The sequence below is a fragment of the Papio anubis genome, chromosome 4 (assembly GCF_008728515.1).
Source record: "Papio anubis isolate 15944 chromosome 4, Panubis1.0, whole genome shotgun sequence".
NCBI lineage: Eukaryota > Metazoa > Chordata > Mammalia > Primates > Cercopithecidae > Papio > Papio anubis.
The window spans coordinates 8,101,232-8,116,127 of NC_044979.1; the positions used below are offsets into that span (position 1 = coordinate 8,101,232).

General features: G+C 57.8%; 1 protein-coding gene across 1 annotated transcript in view; it reads right to left on the bottom strand.

Annotated features, from left to right (window-relative positions):
* Positions 1–14,896, bottom strand: part of AGAP3 (ArfGAP with GTPase domain, ankyrin repeat and PH domain 3) — a 56,799-nt gene continuing 41,903 nt past the window's right edge. The window contains 8 exon segments of the mRNA XM_031665020.1: positions 1–694; positions 835–1,090; positions 1,793–2,015; positions 2,174–2,264; positions 2,370–2,524; positions 4,303–4,440; positions 6,107–6,277; positions 10,191–10,359. Coding sequence (XP_031520880.1) covers positions 488–694; positions 835–1,090; positions 1,793–2,015; positions 2,174–2,264; positions 2,370–2,524; positions 4,303–4,440; positions 6,107–6,277; positions 10,191–10,359 — 1,410 coding nt within the window. The 3' untranslated portion in view covers positions 1–487.

Below are 14,896 nucleotides of genomic sequence, written 5' to 3' on the forward strand. Positions count from 1 at the left end.
CACGCACACAATCTGGTTTATTGGCTCATCATACACACACACATCAAATATGTACACAAACATAAATATTCCAATGTACAAAGTTTACATGGGACTCACAGATCACCCCTCGTCTCTTTCATCCAGCACCCCCAAACTGGGCCGTCCTCCTATTTCAGGATGAAGGTGTGTGAGGGGCTGGCACTAGGAGGCAGGGATCTGGAGGAGGGAGAGGTCCTGCTCCCCTCTCCTCACAGGCACCTCCGAAGGGTCCTGTCCCTTTTCAATGGCACCTTAGGGCAGAGGGCTAAATCCCTCATCCCTCTCTGCTGCAGCTCAAATCCCCAACTCTCCTTGATCCCTTTGACTCTCCTCCCTAATTTCCTCTGCTTCGTCCTCTCGGCATGTCCCTGCTTGTCCATCTCTGTGTCTGTTCCCACAGTGCCTGCAAGGAGGATGGTCTTTGGGCCATGGAGTCCTTCTGGCCCCTCTGCCCTCTTCCTGGGCCTTATAGGAGGCTAGGACTACGGTGAAGCTCAGCAGAGGGGTTGGTGCCATTGGCAGGCTCTCTGTTGGGGGTAGGCACTAAGCCACAGCCCTCCCCAGGGCAGCCATGCTGGATCAAGATGTCTGCACACTCCTGGCTGCCGGCCCGGCGAGCATAGGCCAGTGGAGTCAGGCCCCGGGCGTCCCGGCTCCTCACGTCCACCCCGTACTGTAGGAGAAAACACATGTTCACAGTTGGCATGACATGGGAGGAGACAGATTGGTTGTAGGGGAGGAAAGAAGAGGTGGCTTTCAAAGAATAAGGCTAAGAAGAGTGTGGTCAGGGCAGGCTAGAGACACGTGACTCACCCAGATGAGCAGCTGTGTGAAGACAACATTGGCCATGGCACTGGAGAGATGTAGAGCTGTCCGCCCATCCCCGTCCCCATAGGTCTCATTCACCTCCTCCTTGGAGCCATGTGCCAGGAGCATCACCAACAGCCGCAGGTCATCTTCCACCACGGCCCGGAGCAGCTGCTGCCCCAGCGGCACATCTGAGCTTGGCAGTGGGGCCAGGAAGAGCTTCTGTTCATACTTGGCCCGTATCCAGCGCTCCTTCTCCTCTCTGCAACCACAGGCCCATCAGGGCATGAGCCAAGGAAGGACACCAAGCAACGGGTGGGGCCAAGAAGGTGGGCAGGAAAGGAAGCAAGCACCAGGGGGAAGAAGGAAGAAACAGAGAAGATGAGACGGAGCAGAAAGGGAGGAGGGAAGCCTTGGAAACACCAGGCACACAGAGGGGCAGTGGGTAATGGAAAGGGGGGTGGGAGAAGCTGAAAGGAAGGGACACAGAAGGGAGGCCCCCTGGGGACAGTGGGGATGTGGGGGCTGAGAGGGCAGGAAGATTCCAGGCAGGCCCGTGTTGCAGCTTATCTGGCCGTCTGAACTCTCTTGGATTGGCAGTGCTGGAACAAAGCGGGTGGGCGCCTGCACTGGGGGGCCATGCACTCCCCTATCTCCCACCCATTCTCCCCATCTCAGAGCTCCGGAGTGGGCGCTCTGCACCACACCATGATAGGGGCCCTGCGCATGCGCCTCCTGCTGGCCCCTGACCTGCTGATAACGCTCAGAAAGGGCCCGTTGTTGTGAGGCGACTGAGTGACAGGCACCAGAGCAGGAGGGGCACCCCCAAGGGGCCAACTGCCAAGCAGAGCAACGGACAGTTTTAACCCTTCTAATACCATCACAGCCACTCCAATCTTCCCCATGCTGGGAGCCCCCAGTGGTTCCCCCATTCCTGGCCAGCTCCAGGGTGCCATCCGCTCACCTGCAGGCGTCAGGTCCTGGCTTGGAGTAGCCACCCAAGGCCCCCTCCCAGACGCTGTTGGCGAGGGCATTGCCCATGGCAGTCATGACAGCCAGCAGCTCAGGCGGCCAGTCATCGAGGTCGAGGGAGCGCACCCGGGACAGGTGAGCCCCCAGGTGTCGGTGGATGCCTGAGCACTCAATGCACATCAGGGCACCCAGGTTCAGGCTGGCCCAGTCTGGATCTAGGCAAGGAAAGGAGAATGATATAGCGACAGCAGGCAGGCCACCAGAGCTTGGGACAACTACGGAAGTCTTCCCTGCCCTCTTCCCTGCTCCTTGATGCTTACAAAGCTTTCCCTGGGCTGTCCCCAGCTCCCAGCCCCACCAGCCTTGCACTCACTAGGTGCATCGCAGTCGATACAAAAGCTGTTGCCACGAACGGTGCGGACCGCCTGCACAGCCAGAGCTGTGTTCTGGTTCCCCAGTCGAGTCTGTCGCACAGCAGGAGAGACAAGGGGCGGTTGGTCAGTCATGAGGCCCTTTTCAGTCCCACCCCAGCCAGGTGCTCTGTGTGGGCCCAGTCACTCTGTACCCACCTTGTCCTTGGCACTGCGGCAGCCTTGCAGGCTGGCAAGGATCTGGGCCTGCACACTCTGAACCCACAGCTCCCGCTCCTCCGCCGTTGAGGCCTCGAAGTGCCACGTCTGCCCGGTGAGGGACACCACCACAAATTCAAACGACTCCTCTGCCTCTGTTGGGGGGTGTTCATGCCATCAGGGCTCCTGGCCTGTGTGCACACCCAGGGCATGCTATCGCCACAACGCCACTCACTACCCTGCTCCACTGGCACGTGTCCTCCCCTAGATCCTTCCCCAGCCACAAGGCCACACACTCCAGGACAACTTGCAGGGGGAGGCCAGAGTAAACTTGCAAGACTAGTGTGAGCTCCCAATCCGCCTTCCTAACCACCTGTGGAGCTTAAGTGAAAACAGATGGGAGGTGCAACATCTTGGCACCCCTGGCACTGCCAGGAATGGGTGTCAAATCAGAGGGGTGCTTCCCAGAGGAAGAGCTGAGTATCTGGAGAAGGATGCGACGGGGTGCTAGGAGGCAAACACTGGGAGAGGGTGGGGGAAGGCGGGTGTGGGCACCATCCGTACATGTCAGCTGCAGCCGCCTCATTTTGCAGCTCATTAAACCCAATATTCCTGACGGCGTCAGCGTGGGGCTCATGGGAGCTGGGCCCCTCCCCCACTGCCATGGCATAGACAGGCAGGAAGGGCAAGTGGATGGGGGAGAGGAGGAGAGGTTTTCTCTCGGACCTGGAGTATGTGAGCAAATAGGGGCCTGAGGGCATCTGTAGTGACAAGCACTGAGGGCTGGACTGTGATCCCAAGCAATGCGGTGAAGCTCTTCCAAGCTCTGCTCCCCCAGGCCCCAGAAGACAGCCGCATGAATCTCATTCCCAATGGTCACCGCCCCATGGGTGAACAATTCCTAACAAGCAGTGTGACTGTGTCCTGGGGGCTGGGAAGACAGCACAGGTGCCTATGGTAAGGCCCCAGGGTGAACCCCAGTTCTGCCAAGGCCATCCCTGCTTGTAAGTCCTCACTGCACCTTGGCCCCAGGCAACCTCACCTCAGTGACGCCGACTCCCCTGGAATTCCTCCTCTGCTGGGCCCTTGCTCTCAGGGACTGTTAGCAGAACCGCCTTCCCACAGAAATAGAACCGGCGCCTCCTTCCCCAGGCACCACCACTGCACCTCACCTTGCTTTTGACCACAGCCTTTGAACTACAAGATCTCCATGATCATTTGTGGGGCTCGGTCTGCCGGACCAGAAGGGAGCCCCCATGCTGTAAGTACTAAGCATCACTGTCGCAGGTTGGCTAGGCGTCTCTGCTCCCCTGACCCATACCTCTACCCTGACGATTAGAGTAGAAGTGAGAAATTATGAGTCTATAGAAGTGTTAAACTTATTTGGGAGCAAAGAAACTCCAATCACCAAGAAGAGGCAGGTTTTGAAGATACTTTGGGGAAAATCTGAGGAGCAGCAGTATAATCAGTAGAGGGAGAGAAAGGTCCTATGGAAGAAGGCTTCAGGACCTGGAATTCCTTAGCCGAAGGAAAACTAAGGAGAGACTCAGTCAATCTGTACACATGTATTAAGCACCCAGTAAATACCCAGCACTTATTAAACTCAGGATGACACAAGAGACAGAAAACACAGGTCCTGCCCGAACATCTTAAAGGAGCTATTGATGTAGCCGTCTGCTGTCGTTTACCTTCTTTAAGAATAAATGAAGTAAGCCCACATTTCAACAGAAAGGGTTTCAGTTAGCAGAAGAACTTTTCTAAGATACCAGGTCTAGATTACCAAAAGAAGTTGTAGAACTACTTTGATTAGCAACTACTAGAAAGTGCTTAATCCATTGAATACTAAAAAAAATATAAGTGTTACTTTTAGGGTACTATCCCCAAGTCCCACTGCCCACCTCCTGTGCCCGGTTTCCCTCTGGGTCCCCCTAACCTTCAGCAGCACTGCTGGGGCCGTCTGGTCGGGGGGTCCCGGTGCTCTTTTTCCTCCGGTGCTTCTTCCGGTTGGAGTGGGGAGATGGGGGAGGATCCAGCTTGGGGCTGGAACTGAGTACCTCAGCTGGGCCACTGGCTGGTGAGGGGAGAGTTGGAGAAGTGTGGGAAGAAGGGAGGCAGAGGAGGGGAGGGGCGCAGGGCACTGGGAGGAGGAGAGGACCAGTCCTGCCAACTGTAGCTGGGCCACACTCAGGAGAGCCAGACGGACACCTCTCTCTAGGTGAGGTCTGCCTGGGCTTCCCAGTCCCAAAGCTCCCCAGCCTTGGAGGAGGCAAATGTGGAGAGAGAGAGTAGGAAACTTAGGCAGAACAGGATGGAGGCAAAGGGAGGAAGCTGCCTCTGCAGCCTGGAGGGGTGGAAGGCAGCCCAGGGAACTCACGGGGAGCTGAAGCCCCAGCAGCTCCGCACCAAATTTATCCTCAATCACACTCCCCGCTCCTCACAATTAATAGCAGAATTAGAAACAATCAGGGAGCTGCCTAATTACTGTCAATTAGAGCGCGCTAATCAAGCTCCGTCTCCCACACCCCGCCCGGCGCTCACCACTAAATGTCAAACTTCATTAGAGGCAGACACGCTCCCTCCCTCCCTGCCTTCCTCCTTCCAGACTCAACAGAGGGCCCTCATGCAGGCCAGCACAGGCCACTGGACCGGTGACCCAAGGGAAGGGCCCCTGGCTCCCCTTCTCATGCGCTCCAAGCTCACTTCCCCCAGGGGTGGGCTGGGCGTGCAACAAGAGGTGGGGCAGATCCCTGTGCTGGCACCGCCCAGCTCCTCCCTCAGCCCACGCTCCTGAGGCCATGGCAGCTCAGAGGCTGGGCCTCAGGGCTCCTACTGTGAAGACTCAAGGAAGGCCTTTGGGAAGCCAATTAGGGAAAGCACCCTTGGCTGGGGTAACAGTGGGGAACCCTGGGTCTTCCTGTCATTACACTCAGGACAAGGGCATGGAAAGGGCAAGGGACAGGAGAGCTGGCTCCATGCCCTTTTGAGCCTTCAGAACTGCTGATGGGGTCTGTGGTCAATGGTGAAAGTAAGAAGTAGGGTCAAAAGAAGACAAGCAGAGAGAGAAAGAGAACAGACAAAGGGGCAAACGGAAGGGCCCTCGAAGCAGGTGGAAGGGGCAGACGGGAGAGACGGTGGAGTCACCAACCCACCTAGGATGGGTGGAGGCCTATCTGAGGGGGGCAGCACAGGTCAGGTGGAAAATGACCTTTCAGGACAACTCCACAGGGACCCCCCCTCCACTCCACAGTAGCGGGTAAGATGCTGCTGCCTTCGGAATGTGGCACACACGGCTTAGAGCGCCCAGCCTCCGACCTCCCTACTCAGCCGCTTCCCTGTCCCCCTGCCGAGAGGCTGATGAGCTAACTGCGCGGGGGGCTGATGGGGATGGCGGGAGCCGCCACCAGCGCCGCCTGGGGACGAAGGGGAGGAGGAGCTGCAGAGGGCGGGCCTCTAGCGCTGGCCCTAGGCAGGGCTGCAGGCGATGGGGTCTCTGGGGAAAAGGGCTGCACGTGGAGGCTGGAGAAGGGACAGTGCCCCTACTCTGCTTTCAAGACAACATCAGTACTAGCCCCGAAGCAAGGTCTCTCTGACAAGCCCTGGAGGGCCCTGCTGGGCCCCACCCCTTGGCCTGGACACTGTCCCACTGCAGGCTCCCAAGCAAAGAATGCTGCCCGGTTCCCCTCCTCTCTGTCACTGGGGCCCCAGAAAAGGTGGGAAGCAGCAGAGCCACCACTCACCAGGGTGCTGCATGCCTGGGGGCAGGGAAGTGGTGGCCTCACTCCACTGGTCGGCGCTGGAAACGGAGCAGGAGCGCTGGTGCAGCCCCTCAGGGCGCGGGCCAGCCCAGGCCGAGCTGCTGAGGGGGCGCTCAGAGTGCAGGGATGCGCTGCTGGCCGAGTGGGGGGCACCTGGGGGTGGGAAGGGTCAGACTGGGAAGGGAGGCCGGGCCGGGGAGAATGCTCAAATATACTATCCTAAAAATAGGGCTGCAGGGCAGAGCTGGAGAAATTCCAGCAGGGCACGGGTTCATCAGGTAGCAGGCCAGCTTCTGGGAGAGCCAGAGGCCGCGCAGGGGCCCTGTGTGCCTTAGGAAGCAGCCTGTCCCCAGACCTTCATGCCCTCCTCCCTCCATGAGCAGAAAGGCCTACAGCTCTGTCCCCTCACTGTGATCTGGGAGTAGGGAGAGGTCTCTGCATCAGAGATCTCCCAACTTGTGGAGCTGGGTGGTGCTGACGCCCGTCTCTGCAGCGTTCCTTGTGGGGCTCCTCCTGGCTTGGGCCCCTGCACCTTCCATTCTAGTCCACATATGCCATTTGCTTTGCCTCAGCTTTACCGCCATTCTGACGAGAAATAACTGTATCAAATTCAAGTAATTATGTCTAATTAGTATTAGTAATTATCCTGTTGGGCTGGAGAAAATTAATCTTTCGTTTCCCATCAGGGAAGAATGGCAGAGCCAGGGGGAATCAAAGGCTCTAGGAAAGCCAAGGCTGGGGCAGGCGCGGCCGGCAGTGGAGGAGGACAGAGAGCGGCACGATTCTCCCACCTCACTCCCTGGCTGAGCCCCTGCTGGAGAGATTCTGGGAACAGCCATGGGGCCTCAGAGGCCTGTGACACTTGAAGGCCTGAGTTGGAACACCAAGAACCTAAGCTTCCTTCCCCTTCTTCAGTCCACCCAAGACTGAGACCAGAAGGAAATGGCCCTAGGAGGTCTAAGAACAGGGGGGCCAAACCTGGGGTGCTTGAACCTTGAAGCCGAGGAGGCAGCCAGGTGCTGGACGTTAGTGAGAAAGCAGAGAAGGGGCTCGGAGCTGGCCAAAGCTGGAGACAGCAGGCAGAGGCCCAGCCAGGGGAAGGGCAGGCACCAGGCCTCACACCAGCCCTACAGGCGGTGGGACTGAGGGGAAGCCTATGGGGAGGCGGCACCGGGCTGCAGCAGCTGGAAGGGAAAGGAACGGCCCAACATGTCACTGCTCTGCCACTGGGATGACGCCTAAAGGCAGGGAGCAAGTTTTATGTTCCTCTTGTATTTGTCACAACACCCCAAACATGACCAGACACATAGTAAGTACTTAGTCATATACGTGCAGCACTGAGGCTACAGGCCGGTCTCCATCTCCAGGCCCAGAAGGAACACACAGATGCTGCCTCTTCAGAATCCTGCCCACCTCTCCTCCTCCGCCCTCACAGGTCCCGCCTCAGGAAACCTTCCGGGGTGCACACTCGGTCCCTCATTTCTCAGACACCTTGCTTCTCCTCATGCCTGCTTTCATGGCCTTCCAGGTTCCAAATCGTATTCCCCCTCATCCCTAGCCCCAACCAAAGACATCACAGGCCCAACTTCCTCCTCAAGCCCCCAGCCCAAAACCCTGAGGGAGGGAAAGTGCTTTCCCTTTCCTTTGTTAATTCTCCCCTCATTACGCCTGCAATCCCACAATCAGTGTGCACTGTAATTGTCGAATTTGATGCTAATGATTAATGAATTAAACATGGAGCCATCAATTAGTCCTCGGAGGATAATTCTGCATAAAGCAGCGGATAATGTAATTACAGTAACAAAGATAATGAGATGTTAACATCGCCCGGTGAGCGAGAGACATGTGTGAGTGTGCATGAGGGTCGGTGTCGGTGTCGGCACGCGGCAGCGGGACGCGGGCTGGGTGGGCACCGTCCGCGAGCTCCTGCGTGTGGGCGCTGTCATTACAGGAGCAAGAGCACGGGGCTGCCTCCTCCATGCCACTGCCGCTCCCAGGTGAGGGATGTCAGGGACAGGAACGGGACAGGACAGCATCTTCTCGTTTCCCTCACTCTAGGGAAACAGCCCAGCTGTCCTCTGGCTCCCTGCCATCAAGGAAAGGGACTCACTTGGGCCTGCTCCTCATTTTTGGAATGATAAGAGAAACCTCAAGCTGACCAAAGGGGCTCCTGGGGGCCGGTGCCAGAGGGCTCCCTGCAGCTCTGTCCCGCTCTCCGGGAAGAGCACTGAAGACGGCGTTCGACCTGCCATCAGGCCAGTGCAACCCCACAGCAGGCTCAAGGTCCCCCACTGGCATAGCCCCATGATGGGGAGTGGCTGGCTTTCTCCCCCTTGGCTTCCTTCCTTCCCTCCATCCACCTCACAGGCTTCCTTTCTGAGCTCAGGGTCGCTTGGAGGAAAGAACATGGCTCTTCAAGTCAGACACAATTAGGCTGAACCCTAGGTCTCCCACTTACTGTGGAATTTACAGACAAGTTTGTTAGCTATGCCAAGCCTCTGTTTCCTCATTAAAATGGGGACAATAATGTCCACTTCAGAGCTGCTGTGGACCTGGGGCCTGATGCAGAGATATCCACTGTGTATGGCACATCTCAGTTGTGTCAGGCCCCTCCCCGGCCACTCCCCTGCCTTCAGCCCGGTCCATGGCGGTTCCACGAGAGCGGGCCCAGCACACCTGTTTCAGGAGCCTTGCCTCCAACAAGGACCACACCTGGAGGCATCATTGCGCCTTCCTTCCCTCTAACCTGGGCTTTCTCAGCGGAGTCCCATCAGCACTCTGAGTGAGACAATTCTTTTTTTTTTTTTTTTTGAAACGGAGTCTCGCTCTGTCGCCCAGGCTGGAGTGCAGTGGCCGGATCTCAGCTCACTGCAAGCTCCGCCTTCAGGGTTCACGCCATTCTCCCGCCTCAGCCTCCCGAGTAACTGGGACTACAGGCGCCCGCCACCTCGCCTGGCTAGTTTTTTGTATTTTTTAGTAGAGACGGGGTTTCACCATGTTAGCCAGGATGGTCTCGATCTCCTGACCTCGTGATCCACCCGTCTCGGCCTCCCAAAGTGCTGGGATTACAGGCTTGAGCCACCGCGCCCGGCCTGAGTGAGACAATTCTTTATTGTTTGGGGTCTCTCCCATCCATTCCAGGGGACTTCGTATCCCCAGCCACCTGTCCACTAAGTCTGTCACATCCTCCCCTCACTGTGACAAGCACAGGCCCTCTAGGGAGGTGACTCATGCAGCTGCAGACCTGTGCTACCAGGCACTGACTGCTGGGACAGGGCACAGGAATGGCCCCAGCCTGGCAGGGTTTGGGGCAGCTGTTCCTGGGCCCAGGAACATGAGATACAATGGTCTAGGACAACGTCGGGGATACTGAAGTCTGGGGGAAAGCAGTCGGGAGTCAGCGGCTCTGGAAGTGAGGGAAACGAGTGTGGAAGGACGGACCCTGGAAGAGCACGGGGCCTGGGGGCCCGAAGGAGGAGGAATGAAGCGGCGCTAGGAAGGGAGTTCCTTGGGACAGGAGGCCTTTCGCCTGAGCCAGCACTATCAGTTGAAAAGTCAAGAACACGACAGCTCTTCACTGGAGTTTCCTGCCTCCAGCTCCTGTCTAAATTCAGCCCTCTCTGAGCAGAGATCCCACCTCTCACTCAGGCCTGAGAATATGCACCAGCTTGACCCCAGACAGCTCCGTCCCCTTCTGCCTCTCCCATCTCCACATGTTAACCTTGGCTGAGATGCTGGCCATGCACCCAGAGGCACTGCCCCCACCCGTCGCCTGCCTCGGATCCGGATGCAGAGATGGGCCTAGGACCACCAGCACCACTGCCCAAACATGACACTACCTGGCCCCATCTGACATCAGATCAACTGCTGCTCTAGACATTTGCTGCCAACTCAATTAACGCCACTAGGGCTGCATTAGGGCACATGTCTTTGGCTGAGGTGACCTTGAAGTGTGATGCTGGCCAGCACCCTGTGCCCAGGCTGAGAAGCAGCCAAACCCAGAATGCCTGCCTGCCTGGGCTCCACAGCAGCCACCCCACAGACCCCACCTCAGCAGCCGCCTCACCTGTGCCCCCACCCAGCTGTGTGTTACTCCGCTCCACTGACAGCCCATTGGCACGGGGGCTGGTGCCCGGGGCTGTGGCAGGTGTGGCTCGGGGCAGGCGCTTCCCTGGCACTTTCACCGTTGTCCGCAGCAGGTCAATCTCCTTGCCGTGGATGTTCTGCATGTAATCCTAAGGCCGGGTGGGGGAGACAGATGAAGACTGGTTAGCAGCAGTCACTCCAGCACTGAGCCTCGCAGCTCCTAGGTCTCTCCCTGCTGTGGGAGGGAGGGAAGGCTCCAATCTTGAAAAGCAGGATTCTAAGCCACAGAATGTCTCTGAGTCTGGATTACACCCCGATCTCCACGGTGCTCAAAGTAGCTCTAGGGGGACTCTGCCAGGAGGGAGGTAGAGTTGGGGGTGGCTAAGCACCTGGAGCTAAGCGCTGAGGCTCAGGCCTCAGGAACAACGGCTTCGGAGGCAACAGCACAAAACAGGCCGAGTGTTGGGCCATGCTGGGATTTAGGGAGAGCCCCTGGCTGAGGAGGGGAGTGGAGAGACTCGGGGACATGGATGACAGGGGGGCCACCAAGCACTGCAGCCCTCACCTGGGCATTAAGAAACTTCTAAAGCCTAGCATAGTCCCAGCCCTTAGGACAGTGTCTGATAATCAACACTTGTCGCACAGTTTAAAGGGAAGCCTCTGATTCTTTCTGCTGGACTTTGGAATACAGCAACAGGTGGTTTCACAGGTCCCACTGATTCCCTGGCGGCAGTCACTGTCATCGCCGTCATATCATCTGCCTGTCGCGTGCAGGGTATTTACCATCCTACATCAGTGTATTTATACATTCCACGTATGACCTCGTGTAATCTTCACTACCTGAGGGAGGTAGTGCCTGTTTTGTAGATGAAGGAACTGAGGCTTAGAAAGGTTTATCTGCCCAGGAACACACAATTAAATGGTAGCAGAGTCAGATTCAAGCCCAGCTTTTTCAGATTCCCAACCCTGTGCCCTGTACGCAGGCTTCCTCCAGCCTGTCCTGGGCTCGGGACTCACCCTGCCTTCAAGTCAGGGCCCCGGAGATGGGGGACCACTTTGTGCTTGGACTCCCCCCACCATTTAGGGAGCACCACGGCCGAGTGCAGGGAGGGAGGGTGGCGGCCTGCAGCTTCCTGGCCTGGAGCCCCCACTGGGCCTCCTGCTTCCAGCCTCTCCTCCAGAGGCTTCCCTTTAAACTGTTCGACAAGTGTTTATTATCATACACTGTCCCAAGGGCTGTCCCAGCCTGTTGCCTCCTGCTTCCGGGTCCCTGTCACTGTCCTTGAGCTCCGCAGCAATTCCTAGCTAATGCCCTTGGTAAAGTGGCACGAATTCCTCTCCATGGGTCTATGCCCTTCCTGAGAGAAGACCCTGGGTGGTGGTGCCAGATTTAACTTCTGACTGAATGACACTGATTGGACATAAATCTGCTCCTCCTTTCCCCTCCGTGAGCGCCTCCGGAATGTCTGCATCCTGAGGGCGGTCGTGTGAGTCTTCCCAGACACGGTCCTCCCACGCTGAGGAGCCCGGCCTTCACCTTTACCGCTCCGGCCATCAGACGCCTTTCCCCCGAGGCTGGCTCTACCTTCTCACCCCGTTAGCTCCAGGGAAAACCCACACTGTTCTCTGCTGGAAAGAGCCCAGGGGGCCTGCTGCCTCTTGGGAAGCAGTGGAAGGGCAGGAAGTCTCACCAGGGCTCCCTCTGGGAGGAATGAGGACAGCAAGTAGACAAGGAGTCACCTGGTCCCTGGTCACTAAGAGAAGGTGAGGAGGTTACCACCTAGATGGAGGAAAGAGGCGCCAAACACCAGCCTCCACCTGCACTTCTGTGGCTGGGCTGGACGTCACCCACGGCTCCGTGTCATCAGGGGAATGGTGGAAAGGCCTGGCGTCAGCACGCGGCCTCCCTGCCCAGGTCCAGCCCTGTGGGTCTGGCCAAGCTTGCAGTCGCCTTCATTCTCAAGGTGGCTATGGCATCTTCCCAGGCAGACAGCCCTTCAGGAATAGGACCAGGGGAGTAACCAACCACAGCAGAAGAGCCACGCCTAGAGGGTGTGTTCAGGAAGGAGCCCCCACTCCCTGCCACTGCTGCTCCTGGCAGCCCTGGGCTTACCTGTGCCCTCCAGCCACCCCAGTCCTCTGTAAGGGACAGTACTAAGTGCCTGGCCCCAAGCACACGTGCTAAAGTCTTGTTCGTTGTCCCAGAACCACAGAACAACATAACCGAGGAATCAGTGAGCAGCCTCCCGCCCAGGCAGGATCTCTTTTAACAACCGCTCGGCCCACACTTGGCGGAGCAGCACTCTGCCCACAGCTTGGGGCCTTGCCAAGGTGGCTGGGAAGGAAGCAGACCCAGGAACCCCTCCTGCCCTCCCAGCGTACCTCCATCCATCCTTCTCCAGCACACTGGGCTGCACGCCACTGGCCCCACTGGCCCTCTGTCTTGCTTTCAGCCCAGTGTCGACTAAATGACTTCACTGCCTCAACGGCTCTCGACTTGCATCCCACAGATTCAGCTTCCCGTCCCTGGTCCCCGTCAGCAGTCCCTGTACACAATCACATCTTAGATCGGCTACTACAGACAACAGTCAACAGCTGGCTGGGCCAAAGGCACAGCTGCACTCCCTCCTTAGGGGAGGGGCTTGGGCTGCTCTAGTTCACAAGGAGGTCACAGAAGCTGCAACAGTTTTCAGGCCCCACGACAGCCGTGGGATGCCCAGGCTGGGACATGGCAGGAAAAGCTGACCCCACGCCAAGAAGAAGAGTTGCACAGGTGAACTCCGTTCGGAGCTAAGGTCCAGAAACTGGCCTCAGGGGAAAGGATGGCTCAACTTCAGCATCTCTGATGGCACCAGCCAGACACTCCGAATTCCCAGGGCAGGCTGGCGCCCACAGCCCCGGACTCCACACTCCCGTGCCCGGGCAACCCTGGAGCCTGGGCCCAGAGGAGAGCGGAGAGAAGCTTGAGGAGCAGCAGCAGGGATGGGAACCTCAGCCAGGCAGCAGCGTTTCCCTCCGTCAGCAGAACGGGGAGCATGGTGGCAGTGGCGGCTGCTCAGGAGAGCGGTCACCACGGCTGCCTTTATTACCCACCATCAAACAGCAATTTCTTCCCCAGCCTCCTCGCTAATTACCCAGCCAGCGTTCTCATCTCGTTTTATTACTGGAATTAACAACGAGTTCAGAGCGTGGAAAGCTATTAAGATGTGTGATTAAGCCACATTCAATTAGTTTCTACAAACAATTTAATTGATGTTGCAGATAGAATTAACAGAAGGTGATTGTGTGAATGGCTCCGCTGGCTGCAAAATGGGGGAGGCTGTGGCGGGCTCTCTTGGGCCAGGCGAGAATCGGGCGTGGGGCTCAGGGCTGGCCCACGAACTCATCCTCTGTGTGTCCTGTCCCGCCCAGCCCCCATCCATAGGTGAGTTACCAGCCCCAATGCCCTTGGGGCTCAGGGGAGACCCTTGCTGGAGCGGAGAGCCAGGCTCAGCCCAGAGTTCTGTCGGAGCCTCTGGAGTTGCTGGAGCTCCTTCCTGGACATGCTTCCTGCCAGGGTTTAGGGTTTGAAGAGCCCCAGAGAGAAGCGGCTGCTCACAGGTAGGGAGGCAGCCTGCTCACTGCTGGCAACTGAAGAGCACGCTCAGGTTGGAAGAGGGTGGCCAGGGGAGATGGAGGAGGCGAGGCAGCAGCCCGGAGGGAGGGAAAGTGTAGTGGCGGGGGAGGGTGGCGTGGCACAAAGTGAAGCGGCCTCTGCCAGAGCTCCAGAGAGAGCCGTGAGCACATGGAGCCACGACTGGCCATGCCTCCACTCGTGCTTTTGCACCATGTGTAGCCAAGTATGCTTTGGGGCCTGTGACAGGATCTGGGTGCCAGGACCTCCAGGCCTGGCCTTGCAGGGTGAATTCTAAGAACTCACACAGTGCAACAAGTGTGGCATGGAGGGGCACTCCTGGGGGGCTCAGATGCCCACCCTAGCCCCAGGCAGGCAAACCTGGCTCCCCCCTTACTTGACAACACTCGCCCTGTTATTAACTCTTACATGACTCTCTCAGTCAGCCCCAGAGGGAGGTGCTCTTAGCAAGTGCAGAAAAATCTGGGTAATGCTCACAGCCAAAGTCATAGGTCCAAGTCTTAGCCACCAGCCGGGTGACTCTGAAAAGCCACCAACCCCCGAGCTCTGCTCTCCAGCTGGCTGTGTCCCCTCTACTGAAACCAAAACCCAGCCCAACCCCACAAGCCACCCTTTCTTCCACATCCCAAGACACCCTCTGCCACTCCTCTTCATCCTCGCTGCCTCCACTGTTGGCAGAGGGCACAGACAGTGCACCAAGCTAGGGTCACATAAAACAAGAGAGGAGCAGGTAAGAACCTGGCAAAGGGGGAAGGGGAAGGGCAGCTCCACACAGGTGGGGAAACAGACATTACAAACAGGCCCATTCCCAAGCTCCGCCACCGAGATGGGCAGCTGGACATGAGCGAAGGGCACGGCTAAGCTGCCTGGTGGTGTCGGCCGTGAAACACCTTAAGCTGGGACTTAGAAGACTCTGGTGTGGTCTCCTGGCCTCAGCACTCCTACCTGGGACTTCCTGTCTGTGAGTGGCCCTGAAAGCCTTGGAGCCTTTCGACAGGGAAATACTGGGGCTCTCCTTGTCTTCTGGCCCTTCCTTTAGCGTAGGGCTCTGT